The sequence below is a fragment of the Fukomys damarensis genome, unplaced genomic scaffold, assembly GCF_012274545.1.
Source record: "Fukomys damarensis isolate Sample0158 unplaced genomic scaffold, DMR_v1.0_HiC HiC_scaffold_25, whole genome shotgun sequence".
Classification (NCBI taxonomy): Eukaryota; Metazoa; Chordata; class Mammalia; order Rodentia; family Bathyergidae; genus Fukomys; species Fukomys damarensis.
The window spans coordinates 23,893,657-23,913,708 of NW_022900937.1; the positions used below are offsets into that span (position 1 = coordinate 23,893,657).

A 20,052-nucleotide genomic window follows, 5' to 3' on the forward strand; every position below is an offset into this window, starting at 1 on the left:
TTTTGAGGCAGGGTCTCACTATGTATGTGAGACTGACCTGGAACTCACTATGTAGTCCAGGCTGTTCTCGAACTCACAGCGATCCTCCTGCCTCAGCCTCCCGTGTGCTGGGGTTACAGGCATGCACCACCACGCCTAGCAATATCTGAATGATTCTAACCTCTCACACTGGGAGGAAGATGTTTAGCTTATTCTAATATGTATGGGACTAGGAATTTAGCTCAGTGGTGATGTGCCTATCTCACAAGCTCAAGGTCAGGAGTTGATTCCCCAGTATCAAAAAAAAAAAAAAAATCTAATCTGTAACATTCACTACTGCTAGTACTCTCATTTCAAGAATTGTGAAAATAAACGAGGCATGGTAACACATACCTGTAATCCCAGCACTTTGGGAAGCTGAGGTAGGAGGATCAGAAGTTCAAGCCCAGCCTGGGCAACTTAGCAAGGCTCTGTCTCAAAATTTTTAAAAAGGGGCTGAATTTTTAGCTCAGAACTCCCTATGTCCAATCCCCAATACTAGAGTGGGGGAGAAGCTGGGCATGACAGCACACATCTGTAATCCTAGTACTCAAGAGGCTGAAACAGGAGGATCAAGGTATGAGTCTAGCCAGGGTTACAAGTTCAGAATAGCTTGGACTACAATGCAAGATCCTGTCCCATTAAAAAAAAAAAAAAAAAAATGACAGCGGTGCTAGCTTTTCTAAAATAACCCCAATGTCTGATATTCAAAAACCTTTAAAAAGAGCACAGTCCTGGGAATGAGACCCAAGACTGGTCCCTTTCTTGCTAATTCACAGGTGACTCTTAGTTTCCAAATTGCTAAACGAAAAAGTATAGATTTCTAAGAATATTCCCAGTTCCAACCGTCAACCACAGTCTCCGAACACTAAATGTATTTTTACAATCCAACATGATATGGTGTGACAGAAAAAAGCGACTGTTCTGGAAGCTGGCTAGGTGAGACAGTTTCTGAGTCTGTCACCTCCCCACCTGCTCTCTCCTGAGCTCTTTGCCAACACCCTGGGTAAATGAAGCTGGGCTCACACCCTGTCACCCATGGGCTGCACCCTGAAGGAAGCAGACACTTCTGTCTTATGGGAAGGGAGAGTCACTGGCTAGAAGGAGCTCAGGGGCTGTACAACCAAAGCTGCTGCTCCCTATGGGAATGTGTCCCAAGGATTAAAATTCAGCACAGGATGAGGGGAGTAGTATTGCAGCTAGTCAGGACCCTGGCTTCCCACACAGGATTCCCGACCAGCTGCTGCTGGTTTACAGGCCAGCCAGCTGCTTCCTGTCCCACCACATCCTGGGCTGCCTAACAGATAAGACTGTCTTATTTGAATGCAGAAGTTACTTCTCCCATAGTCTGCACAATCATTTCTGGGTCTGCAGATGTGGTTTAAGACTTCCAAGGAACTATTATTAATATAGGGCAGGATGATTCTTCCCACTGCCAGCACTGGAGAAAAGTTCCCCAAATCTTTGGGTGGCTGAATGGTTCTGATGTCAGCAGAATTTTTATTTAATTCCAACAGGACAAAAAAAAAAAAATCACATACCACACTTCAAAAGCCTGTTTGATGCTTGCTAAACTCTAAATTCCATATTATACAGCAGTTTTGTAATTAAAGCAAAACAGTTACCAAAGACACTGACACACAAAAAATGCAAATGTTCTTTCCTTACTCAACTAACAGATGGCTGTTTGCCTTATATATGAGACAAGGTCTTTGCAAAGTCCCTGTCAGAAAGCATTAAGCTAAAAAAAAAAAAAAGCATTAAGCTAGAAGAGGAAGAGGAATGTTCAGAGTTCCTCAGTCTTACAAGGAACAAGTTACCAAAATATGCCCTGAGGACTCCCATTGGCTAAATCACCTTGAAACCAAGAAAGAAGCCTAAAATGTCCACTCTCCTGACAGTGGCAATGACTTAACTCAATCCTTCTTTGCCTTTGCCCTGACTCTGGAAGGGACAGATTTACCAAGGAAAAGTGCATGCTGTGAATCACAGGAAGGACCCCTCCAAGGACTTCCGGATCACCTGCAGTGAGGTGGGGACGACTTGGAAGCTGCCAATGACCTTAATAAAGTACAAGCAGAATGACTTCTCACACCTGGTAACATCCTAGCAGAGCAGAAATACCGGGGCTCATAAATCGCCAGTCAGCACAAGCAAGCGTCTCTAGAACTGGTTTTGAGAAGACCTGAAAGAGGCGATAAAAACGCCCAGAGCTAACAGGAGACCAAACTCTTCTTCACAGAAAGAGACCAGCCCTGTGCTCTACGCTCCAAGGCAGAAGGTTTGGGCTTTAGAAAGATCGTTTCCTCTTTAACTGTTTGTTCCAAAGGTCAAGACAGCTCATAGATTAGTGCATTGCAGCCATCCTGCCACGACATGCGGGGGGCAAAAGACGCTTTCAGAGCCACCTGTCCATCTTATCTCTCCCTAACGCATGGCCAAGGTGTGAGATTTTTATCAAGGCCATTTTCCAGCTGAAAGGGCTCAGAGGTTACAGGGCTGGAGCTACCTGTCCGCCCTCTCCCAGCCTTTTCCCGATCAACCGCAGGGACTGTCCTACACTTCATTCATATGCTACTTTGGCTGCTGCTAGTAGAGGGTCTCGAGCTTCTCCCACACTTCTTCGTGCCACTAGAAACTTCTACTTCCTCATTACGTTGCTGTCACCCTTTGTCCTAAGGTGGCTCAAATGTGTCTTTCCACGACTAAAGGAATGTGATAGTCACATTTCGCCTCTCCCCTCGATACGAGAGAGTCTCCTCGGGGGTCCGACTGTACCCGCGCCAGTCCCATTCCCCAGCAATGACAGACGAGGGGCCACGACCCCTCAGCGCAGGGAGATCACACCCCTTTGAGGCTACAGCGCCCCGCCCCCGCTGCAGAGCCACCTGCCGCTCGTCCCGCCCCCCAGCAGCTAGGATAGGCCAGCCCTCAAAACACGCTCTCCTATTGGACAGAGGGCCCATCCCTCCTACGCCACGTCTCCGGGCTCTGGAGAAAGAGGCCGGGGCGGCGGCCCCTGGCCCCAAAGAGATCTGTGAGTTGGCGGTCCTACCTGGAAAGGGTTTACGTCCACTGGGTCCGCGAAGGGGTTGGCGTCAAAAGCCGACATGGTAGTCAAGGGTCGGGAGGCAAGCTCCGCGAGCACTGCTGCCTCCGGGCGCCTAGACCCAGCGGCGCTATGTGTAGATCCTCCACTTCCGGGAACGAGCAGCACTTCTGGCGCAGGCGCAGCGGCGTGCCAGGGGGCGTGATCCGTGACGTCACAGAGCCCGACCCTGCCCCACCCACTAGAAAGGGCAGTGGGCGTTGTGTTCTCTGCGGTTGTTGGAAGGTCGGGTGGTCGCGGAGGGATTGGGATGCAAAAGACGATCTGCTGCCAGCCAACTTTGTGATTGTAAACTCCCAAAAGTGGATCAAGAAACTTAACTCCTTCCTTTCCCCCCCAGAGGCCAAATTGGGACGTCTACACAGGCTAGTGATAAAACCTATCTTGCTGGGTGTGGTGGCTCACACCTGTAATCCCAGCATTCAGGAGGCTGAGGCAGGAGGATAGCTGCGAGTTCGAGACCAGCCTGAGCTACATAGTGAGTTCCAGGTCAGTCTCAACTACATAGTGAGATCCTGTCTCAAAACAAAAACAAAACAAAACAAAAACCCCTACTATCTCATAGGGTTGTCTCGAGAACTGAAGAAAAAACAAACTGTTCTTCCTCTACTTTCTCAGTCAGTTAACACAATATTTCTGCCCCCAGATGTATGTGGGTTTGTTTCCCTACACACCAAGCAATTTCTCCAGCAGATGCCAACTGGTGTCCTAATCCTCAAATTGAGGATTAACACTGGCCACCTGGAGAAAGGTAGTGTCCCAGAATGGTCCCAGGGATGGCCCCTCACACCACTTCAAATGCTAGTCCCAGCCCTGCTAGTTTTCTGCTGGTTTTCTTCCTCCTCTGCTTCTTTTTTCCTCCACCTCACCCACCCCCACCCCCATGAGACAAGGTCTCCAAAAATTGCCTAGGCTAGGTTTGAACTTGTGATCCTCCCACATCAGCCTCCCAGCATGCTGGGATGACAGATGTGTGCCACCATGCACTTAGCTGTGCTTGACTAAGAGGCTATAAATTAGTGTTCCCAAAGCCCTCTCCTTGGGTTCAACACATTTGCTGAAGTGGCTTATAAACTCAGTAAACATGTTTATCAGTTTATTATAAAAGATATTACAAAGGGTAAGGACAAGCAGCAGATGGGACAGATGCACAGGCCCCGGTGCATGAGAAGGTCGTGGAGCTTTCATGCCCTCTACAGAGCACCTCACCCTAGAGACCCTCATGTGTTCCCCTAATTTGCAGGTTCCTTTTTTTTTTTTTTTTTTTTTTTTTTTGCATTGGTTTTTAGAAACAGTTTCACTATATAGCCCAGGGTGGCCTCAAATCTGCAGTGATCCTTCTGCCTCAGCCTCCCAGAGTGCTGGGATTGCAGCTGTGCATTACCATGCCGTTATCAGTACATTTTTATTTTTTATGAAGGTTTCTTTATGTTCACGATTGATTATATCATTGATCTTGGGTGATCAACTTAGCCTTCAGCCCATCTTCCCTTCCTAGAGGTTGTAAGGTTGGAGTTGAAAGTTTGAACCTCTAATCACTTGTTAGTTCCCCTGGCAACCAGTCCCCAATCACAGACTTATACAGGAGTCCCCAGAGAAAAAGAGGAGAGCAGATCACCACCAATAAAATAGTGTGATCAGGCTGGGGATTTAGCCCAGTGGTTCTGCCGCCTGCCTCGAAAGCGCTAGGTCCCACCCAAGTTCTATCCCCAGTACAAAAAAAAAAATAAAAGAAAAATAGTGTGATCATTTCTATGAGACCTAGAGCACCAGTTAGGCATTGTGGTGCAGGCTTGTAATACCAGCACTCAGGAGACTGAGGCAGGAGGATACAAATTTGTAGGCCAGCCTAGGCTACAGAGTGGGACCTTGTCTCAAAAAGAAAGAAAGACAGACCAGCAAGAGCAAAGAGCAAAGAGTGGAAGATTCTAGGTTGTCCAAAAGTCCTAATTGTCCTTATAATATTTTTTCTTTTGGTACGTGGATCAAACTCAGGTCCTTGAGCTTACAAGACAGGCAGCAGAACCACTGAGTTAAATCCCCGGCCCTCTTATATAGTTTTGTGTTGTGTTGGAGGGAGCAAGGCTAGGGCTCTGAGTGCCCCAGTAATCTTTCTCTTTGCAGGAAGGCTCTGAGAAGTTGACAATGACTCTGGTTTCTGTGGTGGGAGGTACCATAGTGTGTGGGGGTGTCAAGAACCTCTGTGCCAAGGTGGACATTGTGGTACATACCTGTAATCCTAGCAATCTGGGAGGCAGAAGCAAGAGGATCACAAGTTTGAGTTGAGCCTGAGTGATTTAGCAAGACCCTATCTCAAAATAAAAATATTTTTAAAAGGGATGGGGATATAGCTCAGTGTGAAGGCCCTAGGTTTAAACCCTAGTAGCAAGTATGCATATGTGCGTGCACATATGCATGCACACACACACACACACACACACACACACACACACACACACACGCAGTATTCAAAAGCAGGAGAAATTTGAGCAGGCTTCTTCCATGCTTGTCTGTTTTCCATTCTATTATCCCTTGGTGTATGAGAAAGTTTCCTTGAAATGCAGGCAGGTTTATGAGTCAGAAGACACTGAGGAGGCTGTTGTCCATACCTGGGCAGATTATCACAGAGAAAGCCTTGCTCCCTTTTTTCCTTGGACATATGTGCAGGAGGCTGTGAGAATCAGTGGGAGAGGGGGATAGAGTTGAGACTCACCTTGTACTCCAGTTCCCTGGAACTTGGATTGCTGTGCTTCTGGGCCCTCCAGGTGGCTGTCCTCCTCCCAGGCTGCTGACAAAGGAGGTTGGGATGTCAGAGCCTTCTGCACAGAACAGTGCAAGGTTGCTCTATGGCCAGGCCTAGCCCAGCCTTGCCCAGGCAGGACTCCTGGTTCCCTCAACGTCCTGCAGGGCATTATTATTCCACTCTACTGAGGATGTCACCAAACTAAAGCCTCACAGGGCAAGAGCATGCCAGTGACGTTTGCCTCTATCATTAATGAGTCCCTTCTCATATCTCAGCAGTAACCCTCTCCCCATGGTAGCCTTCAGGTCTCTGCATACCGCCCCTGGGGTTCTTTGCTGGACAGCACATCCCCAGCTCCCCATGATGGGTGCTTTGCTGTAGCTGTTTCCCTTGCCCGGACCAGGCTTCCCTCCTCCTCCAAGACTGTGCTCTAATCTCGCCTTAATGGGACTTCCCCACCAGGCCTTCTAAATTCTGCAAACTGTGCCCACTCCCACCTGTCCACCAGACTATATGATTTACTTATTACACACATTTATCTGTCTTCTCTCCTTCTCCAGAATGGAAGCAATACAAAGGCAAAGTAGTGTCACCTTGTTCTCTTTGGATCCTACAGCACTGGCCCTCGGGGGCTTCACATTTAGCTCCATGCCCAGCCCCACTGTTGGAATTACAGGCATGTTCCACCACACCCAACTCCTGCAGCCCTTGCTGCACTCCTTCCTATTTAGCGCTTCTCAATAAACCTGTTCAGAAGCCCGGCCTAGTGGTGCACCCTTATAATCCAGGCACTCAGGATGCCGAGGCAGGAGATTCGCCGCGAATCAGAAGCCAGTCTGGGCTACATGAGTTCAAAACCAGCCTAAATTATATGGTAAGACCCTGTCTCAAATAAAACAATACAAAACAAAAACCAAAAACCTGTGCGAGAGAAGGGAGGGATGCTTACACCCAAGACGTGTCCTCCCTAAGCGCAGGTACAGAGGATCCAGTGCCAGACCGGCGTTGGGAGGAGGGCAGGACTACACTTCCCGTGAAGCCCGGCGCGCGGGGCCGCAGGTGCTGCCGGGAAGGGCGACGTGTTGGAAGCCGGGTCAGTTGGCAGGATGACTGGACTTCAAGGTGAGTGATCTGCCGGGGTCCCGAGTGTGGTAGTGGTAGTGTCCGGGGCACTAACGCCAGCCTGGCCTGCCAGGCAGAGCTCGGCCCTGCGGCTCCGGGGAGGATGGGTGGGCGGGGTAGAGGCGGGACCCTGCGATCGTGGTGTCTACCCTTGAAGAGGCGTCTGTTGGTCCTCCGGCTTCGCATGGGTCCGTTGAGACCGAGGGCAGTGAGCGAGCTCTTCCCACACCCAAGCATGCAGATGAGATCCCCATCGGTCCATCTCACAGTTGGGAACATCGAGGCGTTCGGAAAAGAGAAGTCTCGCCCCACTATCCGCAGACTGTTTTGCTTCTGTCCATTGTCGGATCCCTCTGCTCGCGCCAGTCTCCGGGGGCTCAAGGGCTGGATTTGAGCCGGGGACAGGAGCTGATCCTTGTGTGTCTCCCAGTGTTCCCACTTTCCTGTGTGGTTCAACAATATGCCTGGGGGAAGAGGGGCTCCAGCAGCGAAGTGGCGCGGCTGCTGGCCAGCAGTGACCCGCTAGCCCAGATCTCAGAGGACAAGCCATATGCAGAGGTGAGATGAGCTGGGCCACAGTCCACCTTATGTGGATTGACTGGGAAGAGTGGGGACAGCAAGGACCAGGACACCCCCTTGGCTCTTCTGATCGGTGTAGGTCCACTGACTGCATGGTGACACCAAAAGGAGAGGTCGTCATAAAAGTCTGGGATTTTCAGTGACCTCCTTTCCTCAACACCTTTCTCAGTACCTACTGAATTTTAATCCCGCCTGAAGGACTTTTGTTTTGTTTTGTGTTTTGAGTCAGGGTACTTACTTTGTACTGCAGGTTGGCCTTGAACTCACCATGTAGCCCAGGCTGGCCTCGAACTTGCAGCAATCCTCCTACCCCAGCCTTCCAAGTGCTGGGATTACAGGCTTGTACCGCCATGCCTGGCTTTCTTTGACTTTTTAAATTTATCTTTTTGCATCTTTATTAACCTGAAGCATAATTCCTCCTATTCAGTGGAGAAAATGTTATAGTCTAGGAATAGGGCCACCACTAAGGACCCTTCTTGGAAATCCATTTTTGTTATTTTCAATAAAAATTCACTTAACCTTAAAAAAAAAAAAGCCTAGAAATAAACATATCTGGGAGTGGAGTAAATTAATCTTAACCTCTCAGAGCTGTTTGAGAGTCATAGCTTTTCAGTGACCTTGAGCGTGCAGGTGTCATTCTACTCACTTGACAGTCAAGAAGAATGACTTGCTGGAGTCTCCTGAGACAATTAGAGGCAGAACTTGGACTGGGGCCTGGGTCTCCAGAGTCAGCTGTATCCCTCTGTGTCCCTAATGGTGTGAGCATTTGTACCCAGACTTGACTGCCCTGTGGGGGGCACAGCACATCTTGAGTCCTGTGACTGATGGTTCTGGTTCTTCCTCCTCTCCGCAGCTGTGGATGGGAGCACATCCCCGGGGGGATGCCAAGATCCTTGATGACCACATCTCACAGAAGACGCTGGGCCAGTGGATTGCTGAGAACCAGGACTGCTTGGGCTCAAAGGTCAAAGATGCCTTTAAGGGCAAGCTGCCCTTCCTCTTCAAAGTGCTCTCGGTGGAAACAGCCTTATCCATCCAGGCACACCCCAACAAGGTACAGGGTCTTAGTGGGATCTAGAGGGCAGGATGGAAGCAGGCTTGTTTCACAGCCCTCCCATGATTTTTACTGCTCTTTTACCCCGCCAATACCAGGCTCTAGCCCACAGCTAAATGCAGGTCGGAAGAGTCCCAATTTAGCTCTGCAAGGCCATATGCAGGTGACACAAGTAGTAGCCAAGTCTCATTGGGCCACTGATCAGCCTTTGCCAAAGTGGCTTCTCTGAGCTTGTTCCTAGGGACATATTTCTGGTCTCCCTTCCATCAGCACAGGTCTATTGTATCTATCATCTTCCTATCTATCCTTCTGGAGAGTTCAGCTTCCAAGGCAGGGCAAACACCCTATTTGTGGCCTCAGCTCCAGCCTCACAGAGTTCTCCTGTACCACCCCCTGACAGCCCAAGCAAGTATCTGTCCAAACCTCTTATTTTAAATAATCAGTGTCAGACCTAGTGAAGGGGTGAGTTTACTCAAAGTCACACAGCTGGTTAGTATTGGAACTTGTCAACCCTAGTCAGGGTTGCCGGATTTACTGGCCACACCTCTTAAAAGTCTGCCTAGCTCTCTCACATTTGGCCTGTTTCCCTGTCCTGGGTTGGCTGAACCCCAAGCTTCTGCATCATGCCTTGACTGGGTTCCTTGCCAGGGGTCTGAACCCACTGCTGGCTGGCAGCAGGGAGGATGGTGGGAAGGGAGTGGTGGGCCTGGTGTTCCCACTAAATGACAGCTGTACCCCACCATCCACAGGAACTAGCAGAGAAGCTGCACCTCCAGGCTCCACAGCACTACCCTGATGCCAACCACAAGCCAGAGATGGCCATTGCACTCACCTCCTTCCAGGGCTTGTGTGGCTTCCGGCCTGTGGAGGAGATCCTGACCTTTCTGAAGAGTAAGGTTGGACAGAACACAGAGAATATATGTACCAGGTCTGGGATGTATGGGCGACCTAGGCCAGGGCAGGCAGTGACAGAGGACAGAGGCTGAATGTCACAGGGCCTGAAGGGTTAGTTGTGCTCATGAAATAGTTTTTGGAGCCAGACTGATAAGACCAGGCTTAAGTAGGGTTGTTGAGGGCTGGTGGGGAGCAACTGGCCTGTACTGCAGGGTTTGCCTCCTTGCTTAGGGAGGGGTGGGAAGGCCTCCTCCTGTTCCTCACTACCATGCCTGATATGCCCCTGGCCTGGCTTCTTGCAGAGGTACCCGAGTTCCAACTTCTGATTGGGGATGATGCAGCCACACAGCTGAGGCAGAGTGGGAGCAGTGACCCCCAGACGGTGGCCTCAGCTATACGCAGCTGCTTCTCCCACCTTATGAAGAGCGAGAAGAAGGCAGTGGCAGAGCAGCTTAATGTGCTGGTGAAGCGCATCTCCCAACAAAGTGAGTGCAATGCCCTGGCCTGGGCTCCCCTTACACATAAGGCTGAGGACAGGGTTCTCAGCCTCTGCACAGATGGATCACTAAAAGTCGCCTGTTAGGCCATTTCTTTCACCATTTCTGGGTAGCAAGGCCCTGACAGGCAGTTTTCTCCAGATGGCTGGAGAGTCTGGCCTAGAAGATTCTTCCGATGCCTTCAGCTGACTTTTTCCCACTTTTTCCCTCTTATATTGGAGGAAGAGCAGGAAGGGGACAAAGGGCTCACTTCTCTGCTCTAGAAGACAGATGCTTAGTGCTGCCAGTCATCAGCCCTTCTTACATGCTCCCGTGCTCCCTTGTGCCTGACCTGCACTAGGAGTTCAGGAAGTGAGCACAGGTTTATGGATGTGGCTGCATCACACCCATAGAGGAGTTGATACAAGCATTAGGAACACAGGCAGACAAATTCCCAGCTGTGAGTCAGTGAGGCTGTTGAGAAGGCCGTAGCTCCTTAGTCTATAGCCCTGCACTCCTCCATGGGGCCCCAGAGCTTTCTCTGGTTTCATCTCTGCACATTTCCCCTGTTGTGCCACCTTCAAGCCCCAGGCATTATTTCTCATAGCCAGGCCCACCTTTTCAGGTTTGGTGGTGGTGGTTTTAAGCGTTTTCTTTGCCTGTGCAGTCTCACAGAAGAATCCACACTCTTGCCCCAGCTGTTGCAGCTGCTGTTCTGTATCCATTGTCCCCCTTTGCACCCCTCAGTCTGTTGTCCTGTGCCTGCTTGCTGTAACCAGGGTCTTCCCAGGCCAGGACCTGTTTCTGGCCTTCATATTCGCCCTGGTGCCCAGCAGATTAGCCAGTCATGAGTCTCTGTATGAATTGGGACTCACTTTAACCCTGGCCAGCTAGCTCCTTCCTTATGGTGTTACACACTTGGCTCCTATGCTCACCCCGCCCTGGGCTGCCCCTCCAAGCAGCCTGCCGCCCTGGGGCTGCAGCCCTGGTGAGCTTATCTTCTTTTGGGCCATCTCCAAGACTCATGGCCCTTGGCACATTGGGCCTCATACATTCTGGGGAAGACACTATCCCAAGTTGCCTGGGTCTGAAGCATTTTCTGAGACACAGGACTTTCAGTGCTAGGAAAGGGAAAATACTGGGTTCACGAGGAGCTTATCACCCTCTATGGAAAAAAGTTGTAGTTCTCAGTCAAGGGACATTTGGCAATCAGCCAGAGACTTTAGTTGTCAAAGCCTGGATTGGGGGTGCTAGTGGTTATCTTATGGATGAGGTGGAGGATGGTGCTAGGCATCCAACAATACACAGGACACCCCTACAACAAAAACGTGTCTTGCCCAGTGCCATCTGTGCCAAGGTTGAGAGATCTTGTCTCAAAAGGCCCATACTCTTGCCCTTTTAGAGGCCAGTGCAGTGCCAGGCACACAACAGTCCAAATGTGAGAGATGGCATCTGTGTGGGTAGAGGGCCAAGGAAAGATTGACCCCAGTGGGCAAGATTCCTGGCCGTTGCAGGGCTGAGAACACTGCCAAGTGTCATTAAGTGCCGCGGGTACTTTGTGACCCTCAGTGTCAGCTGGGAACAACATGGATGACATTTGTGGAGAGCTCCTGTTGCGGCTGCACCAGCAGTACCCAGGGGACGTTGGCTGCTTTGCCATCTACTTTCTGAACCTGCTCACCCTGAAGCCGGGGGAAGCCATGTTTCTGGAAGCCAATGTGCCCCATGCCTACCTGGAGGGAGGTGAGTCCCTTGCCCTTGCCCCATGGGCTTTGTCTGTCTGCCTGGACAAAAGAGGACAGGGTGGTCAGGGAGGTCTCCACCCAGCTCACCCAAGGGTGCCCAGGCACAGCAGTGAATGACTAGTAGGAATGAAAGCCAGACTGGCGGTGGATACTGCTTGGAATCTCCCATAGCCTTAGGCCTGACAGTGAGCATGGGACCCTAGGCTGCCTTGTGTCACCCCTGCCCCACACCTGTCCTATGGACCTGGGGATTTTCACATTAAATATGTGTTGCCACAGAGCATGTCACATTGTGACTGCTAGCTTATTCGCTCCCATGTAGGACTCTGCCACTGAAGTTGGAGATGAGTCACAGGTCTAGGGCCCCTAGGGGTTAATGTGACTCCCTCTGGCCGTAGCAGGTAGCCTGTCATTTTCTTTTGGTGTCTGATATCTTAGTGCCGTCCTTGTGGAAAATGCTCTTCACACAGTTTCCCTAACCCTACAGGAGGTCATGGAGCTCAGGTTAGGGGCCCATGCCTGGAGCATCGGATTCTTGGGGCATCAGCTTAACACGCAACCACTATCTGTCCTCAGATTGTGTGGAGTGCATGGCGTGTTCAGACAACACAGTACGTGCAGGCCTGACGCCCAAGTTCATTGATGTGCCAACCCTGTGTGACATGCTCAACTACACCCCCACTCCTAGCAAGGACAGGCTCTTCCCCCCATTGCAGAGTCAGGAAGACCCCTATCTCTCCATCTATGACCCCCCTGTGCCAGACTTCACTGTGATGAAGATGGAGGTGAGGGGGTAGGGGTTGTGGTGGGTGTCCTTGGTGCGTGACCAATCTGGGCAGGGGTCACGGTGCAGTATATACCTGGGGCTGGGTGTCCTTTTTGTCAGGCTCACCTGGCTGGGGGCAGCTGTAGGGCCTATCCAGTCTGTACCAGGGACAGATGTGGCCTCCATGCTGACAAGAACCTGAACTGTGTGGGGGAGGTGGCAGGGCTGGTGTCCCTGGCTGCCCTCAAGGTCGTCCTGAGTCTGGAGCCAAGTCTGGGCTGCACTGTTCAATTTTTCTTTCTGTGCAGGTCCCCAGCTCCGTCACTGAATATAAGGTCTTAGTGCTGGACTCTGCCAGCATCCTTCTGGTGGTGAAGGGGACAACGACAGCCAGCTCACCCATGACCCAAGCAGCCATCCCCCTACAGTGTGGTGGGGTGCTCTTTATTGGGGCCAATGCAAGTGTCACACTGAAGCATACTGCACCCCAGGACCTGGTCCTATTCCGGGCCTGCTGTCTCCTGTAGCAGCCACAGTCTCCCCAGCCATCCCCTGCTGGTCACTGGTCTAAGCCTCTTCCTGCTGTACAGTCTAGGTACATGAAAACAGGGAAGTGAGGTTGCAGGTTGTGACTCCAGGGCACTCCCAACCTGAGCCATCTTTGGGACAAGGCTGACATTCTTCTCATTAGCCCTCACCACACCAAAGCCTGGCACTGTCAAGGAGGTCATAGCTTTGTACTGCACACAACATCAGGCTATCTGGTGACACCAGTGGTCCTGACTTAGCTCAGTACTCAACAGAGCTACAACGAGCAGCATTCTCGCCTGGGGGTGTTGTCCCCAGCTTCAGAGGATGACAGGGTAAGGGCCTGAGGACTTGTGCTACTGGTGCCCTCCTGAGCTGTCTAGGCAATTAAAGCTTGCTGTGTTGAGACTGTGAGCAGAGCATTCTCCTGTGTTCGGTCCCTGCAGTGGGCTGGAGGAATCCTCCCTGGATGGGGCCCAGGCTTTCCTTTATTCCTGCTCAGTCAGCTTCTGGGGGTGGCTGGCCCAGCTCCAGAACCTGTAATAGAAGGAGTAGGCGAGGAAGCCAGCCTCAGCCTCAGCTGCACACTTGCAGGCAGGCCTCAGGTCCTGCAGAGAGGGAGGTTGAGGGGTGACCAGTCAGCAGTACAAGACCCTACTCCTGCAGCACTGGTCAGCATTCGAGGGCTGGCAGGCCAAGTCTAGCTGTGCACACTTGTTTTCATCTGGGATGAGATGATAAAGCCAAGTTCTTTACCAGACTACATGGCCTGCAAAGATGGACGTGTATCCATGCTAAGCAAGCACTCTGCCACTGAGCTGAAACTACTGGCCATCAGGCCTTCCATAAAAACTTGACAGATTCAGTCATTGCTGACTACAGGGCCTTGGGAAAAGAATCATTCAGTGATTCCCCCAGGGCTGGAACCCTACAAGAGGCTGCTCCCTTCTGTGACCTCATGGAGATCTCTGGCCTGTAGCATTGATCCTGTCACAGCAAACTAAGCAAAGCCTAGCCACTGGATCCCTCTCCCTGCAGGATAAGGGTGTAGATTCAGGAAGCTCCTGCCTACACTAGAACTCCCAGAGTTCCAGGAAACCACCTTAAAAAAGTTTTTGGTAGCCAGGTGTGGATCCCTGCATACTAGGAGGCTGAAGCAGGGAGATCACAAGTTTGAACCCAGCCTGGACAATTTAGCAAGACCCTATCCCAGAGTAAAAAAAAAAAAGGGCTGGTGATGCAGCTCAGAATTAAAGTCCTGGGTTCAATCCCTAGTTTTTATTTTTGCCTCCAAAATTTCTTTGGTTTAGGGGGGAAAACAACAAATGAAAAGAAAGGGTCTGCTAGAAGAAACCCATTCTGAAGGCAAATTATCTGCAAAGCCACTCAGCCTCCAGTGAGAGAAGGGGAACAGTAGAGAAGCAGAAGGAGCTCCAGGAGGGGCCACATAGTTGGCCCAAGCTATGTCTTCATTTCAGGGTATCCAGACCTTAAAAATCCCTTTGTGACAAAGACACAGCTCAGCTAGCATGGGTGTGTTTATTCTGAACAGCGTACAGAATACAGAAGTACAAGCTGAGGTCTGTCAAGAACTGTGTGAACACCAGGTGGAACCACACCTGCCTGAGGGAGGCCCAGGCTTCCCTCCCCCAGGAGACTGTCACCCGCAGAGCATCCCTCACTCTGAATTAAGGCAGTATGGCTCTGGGCACATTGGTACCTTAATTGGTGGTATTTGGTCTGTGGCCCCACAAGGCGCTCCTGCAGCCCTCTCCAGCTTGAACATCCCTCCAGGAGCTGTTCCAGCAACCAGGGTTGACTGCAGCAATGACCACCTACAGGGTGTGGCTTGGGTTCCCAAGTGCTCAGGCTACTCCATTCTAACCAGGACCCCTCAAACATGGCCCTACATATGGCTTCCATGTTCCCCTCTAGCCTCAGTGTCCCCACCCCCTAGCCTCTACATTGAACTGTCTGCCCCTTTCAATGTGCACTCTTCCCTCTACAGAAACCAAGAGGCCTGCACATGGACTCTGTGCTGGGGACAGCTCAGAATGTGAGGTGTGAGGTGCCTGGGTGGTTACAGAATCTCACTGCAGACCAGAGCAGCCACTACCTCCCCTATCCCAGCCCCAAGTTGATAGGACTTGGTTCTCTGTCCATCTCCATCCTGCAATGCTGCCAGCAACAGAACAATCAGCCAGGCTCATGATGCTGTGCGCTCCTCAACCTCCCAGTCTCACAAAAACAGAAGCTACCAAGCTGGGCGTGGTGGCGCACACCTGTAATCCCAGCACTCAGGAGGCTGAGGCAGGAGGATCACTGTGAGCTCAAAACCAGCCTGGGCTGCATAGTGAGTTCCAGGTCAGTCTCAACTACATAGTGAGACCCTATCTCAAAAAAACAAAACAAAACAAAAAGCCAGAAGCTACCAAGTCCTGCTAGGATGGCCTTCCCAAGGACAGTGTTTGACAAGGAACACAGTGGGCTTTCTCTTCCTACCCATCTCTTCTGGTGGAGCCAAGAGTCTCTACCATCCCTCAGTGGTCACAGAACATGGGGGGGAGGCAAGAGACTGGATGCTCCACACTCTCACCCTACATGCACCCACTTTCCAACCACACCACACCTGAGGGAGGCAAAGGGGGTGGATTGTAGGGAGGCTTGGGATAGCAAGAGAAATTCTCCAGCTTGGTCACAGCACTCATGACTGTCAGCAGCATTCACCCCAAGGCTTCCAGTCCATGTGGATTTTCCCAGGGCCTCACACATGAGGCAAGCACTGGTAGAGGCACAGAAGGGTCCGACCATAGGGTGGCCCTGGCTGAAGAACAGCTCTGCACTGACCACTGGGACTACTGCTCCTGGCAGCTGGCTTAGGGTCTCTCCTTCCCTTTCTGCCTGATCGCTTCAGTCTCTATCCAAGCCACACCACACACCAGTACACCAAGGGGACCCACTGCTGTGTCAGAATGTACAAGGCTGAGCAAAAAGGCATGAGACTGCCCTTGCAATAGCTGTGTCTACTGGGAGTCACAAAAACTGCAGGTACCTGGGGCCAGCCCCATTACCTCTAACCCAACCTCAGTTCAAGATGGGTGGAGAAGCCAGCCAAGAACAGGGAAATACAAATAAATAAATGTCTAGGATGAAGCAGTTTTCCTCTAAGGAGGGGCCAACCAAGTTAACCCACCGGACAGCTGTCCCAGGTCCAGGGATTCTGGAAGCCACGATCCTGTTAGCAACCCGCTACACTGTCTGCCACAGCCAGACAGGTATTAACTTGAAGGGGGACAGAGGGACCTGCTTTGAAGGTCACACCTGTGAACCTAAGAGACAGGAAGAGCATAGGACAGCATATGGAATTTCCTGAGCTGTCCCAGTTAAATTCCTTTTCAGAGTCCCAACTGCAAACTATGAAGTGCTATCTTCTGCCTCCCACAGCACTGCCAACACAGCTCAGACACAAAAGCTGTCCCTTCCCTTGAGAATCATGGCAAACACCAGTCTATACATTTGCAAGTATGCTTCTCGGCCACCTCCATCAGTCACCATGTGAACCCTAATTCCTCTGCTCCTGCCCTTACTAAAGCAGCTTTCCAAACTGCACTGACAATGGAGGAAACTGCAGAATTCCACTCATCAAGCCCATGGCCCAGATGGGCCTCTGGCCCAAGAAGCACTGGATGAGGGCTCCCTATAGACCCTGACCGCAGAGGGCCGGTACCTCCAGTGATTCTGGGCTGACAGCGTCCCCAATGTGTTCTGAGCATAAAGGCCAGCAGGTTGTATCTGTCACATGGTGAGCAGGGCCTGTGCGGGAGGCTTCTGTCTACTGTAGGGTACAATAAGAGTCCCCAGGACAGCACCAGCAGCAAGTGCACGTGGAGGAGGCCATAGGCTTAGGTGGAATGAGGTCCAGGTCCTCATCATCTGGAATCTCATCCAGGTGGTAGCCATCCTGTAGCAGCTGCCGGTTCACATCCTGGTTCACCTGCTAAAAGAGGGCAAGGTGGGAACTGTAAGCCAAGATGCCAAGCAGTGATAGCTGCTGCCCACATTCCCATGCCAGAGCTTCTCCATGATCCGCCCCAGGCCCACCCTGCATGTCCCAGGACAACAGGAAGCACAACTTTCTCCAAATTGTGCCTTAACTAATTCCCTCCAGGCTTCACATCAGAGACCCCTAGGGGACTACTATCACTGAAGAATCCTGACGAATCTGATACCAATTTCAAATTCTACATCATTTGATATTCATTTCCCTGACCCTTCCCACAGGAACCCAGATGTCCTTGTCAAGGCTGAACAATATGAGACAATGACAATAGAACAATGGGCTAGAGTAGTAGAGGAATATGGCGTACAGTGGGAGGAGGCAGGAAGCAGCTTTGTCTACACTGCCTGTTAGACCTGTCATTTTTCCTGGCCCTGGCCCACAGAGCTGGGCCCCTGCAATATGGAACCAGTCAGCCTGGTCTCACCAGTTCCACTGGACAGACAAAATTAAATGAGGCTAGAAAGTGAAAGACTTCCTTTGGTTCTTAGATAAGTTTACTTTTAACAATCTTAGCCTCTCAGACATTCAAGGAGAACACAAGTGTCCAGACTGCCTAGTTTTTCTTTTTCTTTTTTTTTGGTACTGGAGATTGAACCCAGGCCCTTGTGCGTGTGAAACAGGCACCGGAACCACTGAGCTAAATCCCCGGCTTGCCTAGTTTTTCTTTCATAGAAAATCAAGAGATTACCCAAAGGTTTCCTAGAGAATAGGAAATGCTGGTCATGCAGTTATATTCCCCAGCATTCACCTCTGTCAAAGGAAGCAAGCTGCACATGCCAGAACTTTTAAGAGGTGGGGTCTGTGTTGCCCAGGCTGGCCATGAGCTCCTGGGCTCAAGCAATCGTACCTCAGCCTCCCAAGGAGCTGGGACAACAGGCACATGCCACCGTGCCTGGTGGAGAGCCTGGGTTCTGTCTGGGACAATTACTTCTAAAAAATGCCTGCAAGGCAGAGGCATGTCTCATCTGAGTTCCCACAGATGGAAGAACAGAAGGAACTGAAGTTGTTCGGCATGGAAGAAAGCGAGCTTGGTGGAAGATGTGTGGAAACACATCAGAAACACATCAAACTCAGATAAAGGAGTCAGTCAAAAGGAAGACTAGAGGAGGATCTCAAGTTCAAGGCCAGCTTGGGCACCTTAACAAGACCCTGTCTTAAAGTGGGAGAACAATTGTCTAGCATGCATGATGCCCTGAGTTCAATCCCCAATACTGCAAAGGTGGGATGCGTAGTTGCTGTGTGACAGTAAAAGGCCTAGAACCAGTGGGTCCAGGCTTCAAGAAACCTTTTAGATTAACAAAGCTACTGAAGAAGGGTTTGTGTGCGTGTGTGTGTGCTGGAAGGGCAACAAGCAATGCTTCTTAGATAGTAAATACATAATTATAACATGCATTCAAGCAAGCAGAGGCTAGTCAATCCTTTCCTAAGCTGGGATCTATCAAGAGGAATCATCTCCAACCCTGCGGATGTATGGTTTCCTGGTTGCCAACAGGCCTCCTAAGAAGCCTATAACTCTGTGGGGGAAGAGGGCAAAGTGGAAGAGCAGAAAATAGACCAGAAGTCTGGTACAGTGCTGTGCACACAGCAGGCACCACACCCACATTTGCTGGTAGTGGTGAGGCTGCCCACAGTGTGGCCCCGTGCAGAAGGGCGCTCTGGACTTGCCTCGGCAGAGGAGTACCCGGAGGAGTATCTGGATTCCTGCTCCCCATCACTAGGAGAAGAGGAACATGGTCAGATCAGGGGAGGCCTGCAGAGCACAGCAGCGGACAGTGAGGTGGAGAGCGTGCAAGGGGGTCTGTTTGATTTGAAGGCAACTACACACCAGAGCACTCAACACAGAACCAGTGCAAATGCTGCCTCAGTGGGCTCCAGCAGGAACAGGGTCACTCTCACTAATGGTGCAGACCTAACAGGTCACGGTGGTTCCCCTGGGACACCCGGGTGCTCAGACCCTAGAGCACTGTGACTACCCAGCCATCCCGGGAAGGGCCAGCCTCGGGTATGCACAGGGCCTTGGAGGTAGTACAGAAGCAAAAAAAAGCAGGAGGTTGCTGCAATACTCTGCCAGGGGGCTCGCTCACCTGTCAGAGTCGAGGGACACGAGGTTCTCATCTGGACTCTGGCTCAGAGCAGTGTAGCCCTTGTTAAACTTCACTGACCTGAGGGACAGGGAGAAGAGACTAAGCACAGATGAAAGCCCAGGCACTGTGCAGGGAAAGCAAGAGTCCTCGTCCTTATGTAGAAGGAAAACTACACACTCCTGGTAGCGCTGCCATCTACCTGGACACCTCCAGCTGCCTGCAGCTCCAGCACCTGGCTAAGCATCTCAGAGTACACAGGCCCCACTCCATGCCCCCCAGAGCTCATGGGAAAAAGCCCGCCAGGCCTTTCAGGAGCCAGAAAAAGCACCCCCACACATTATTTAACCAGGGAACCAAATCTCTTCGCCTCTGCGGGTTTCAGCTCTCAGCTGCAAAAGGGAAGCACTGGATGAGATCCTACCCAGCTCTGACAGCTGTACCAGAACACAGTACTGACCTTTACCACTGGGCTAGCCATTCCCTCCTGGGGCGTGCAGCCACCAGGCTCCTCACATACTCCAGGACCCTTGCATTGCCTGAGTCCCTTGTTCCAAAGCCCCTTCCTGGGGACTGTCACTGCCTTTAGGGGAGAGAGGAAGTTGCTCCTCTTCCATTTTCCAGAGAGTGAACCCGCCAGCTCGATCAGAGGAGCCCCGGATGCAGCCGTGACCCCCCCCCCCGCCAGAAGCTGAAGACAGCCTTCGGAGATGCGGCCGGCCCGGGGAGGTGTCGCAGCAGAGACCTTCTCCCAGTAGAGTCGGGGCGGCTCGGCAGGGCGCCCAGCACACCTTTCCTCCGCAGCACGGCCTTGGCCAAGTCCCGGTGCTTCTCTGGAAAGCAAAGGGCCGAGTCAGCCGCGTCTCCTTGTCCCCCT

At 51.4% G+C, this 20,052-nt stretch overlaps 3 protein-coding genes across 5 annotated transcripts in view; 1 reads left to right on the plus strand and 2 right to left on the minus strand.

Annotated features, from left to right (window-relative positions):
• Scamp2 (secretory carrier membrane protein 2) overlaps positions 1-3,252 on the minus strand; it is a 25,417-nt gene extending 22,165 nt beyond the window's left edge. Inside the window, exon 1 of the mRNA XM_010626535.3 lies at positions 3,074-3,252. Within this exon, the coding sequence (XP_010624837.1) occupies positions 3,074-3,130 (57 nt within the window). The 5' untranslated portion in view covers positions 3,131-3,252. The remainder of the gene's footprint in view (positions 1-3,073) is intronic.
• Positions 3,253-6,920: 3,668 nt separating this feature from the next.
• Mpi (mannose phosphate isomerase) lies at positions 6,921-13,102 on the plus strand. 3 transcript variants are annotated; one of them, XM_010626515.2, is made up of 8 exons: positions 6,921-6,992; positions 7,423-7,550; positions 8,425-8,625; positions 9,375-9,516; positions 9,822-10,004; positions 11,565-11,738; positions 12,317-12,525; positions 12,815-13,102. In XM_010626515.2, the coding sequence occupies exons 1-8, from the start codon at positions 6,977-6,979 to the stop codon at positions 13,031-13,033; spliced, it is 1,272 nt and encodes a 423-aa protein (XP_010624817.1). In that variant the 5' UTR covers positions 6,921-6,976; the 3' UTR covers positions 13,034-13,102. The 3 variants fall into 3 exon arrangements, with proteins under 3 accessions (XP_010624817.1, XP_010624828.1, XP_010624825.1); XM_010626526.3 differs by lacking the exon at positions 12,317-12,525 and having other exon boundaries at positions 12,815-12,928; XM_010626523.2 differs by lacking the exon at positions 7,423-7,550 and having other exon boundaries at positions 6,938-6,992.
• Positions 13,103-15,385: 2,283 nt separating this feature from the next.
• Fam219b (family with sequence similarity 219 member B) lies at positions 15,386-20,048 on the minus strand (the record flags this gene model as incomplete). Its single annotated transcript, XM_033756064.1, has 4 exons — positions 15,386-17,028; positions 18,760-18,808; positions 19,179-19,256; positions 19,921-20,048. Coding segments are annotated over 4 exons (417 nt in total), but the record flags the coding sequence as incomplete, so codon positions are not given.
• Between the last annotated feature and the right edge of the window lie 4 nt (positions 20,049-20,052).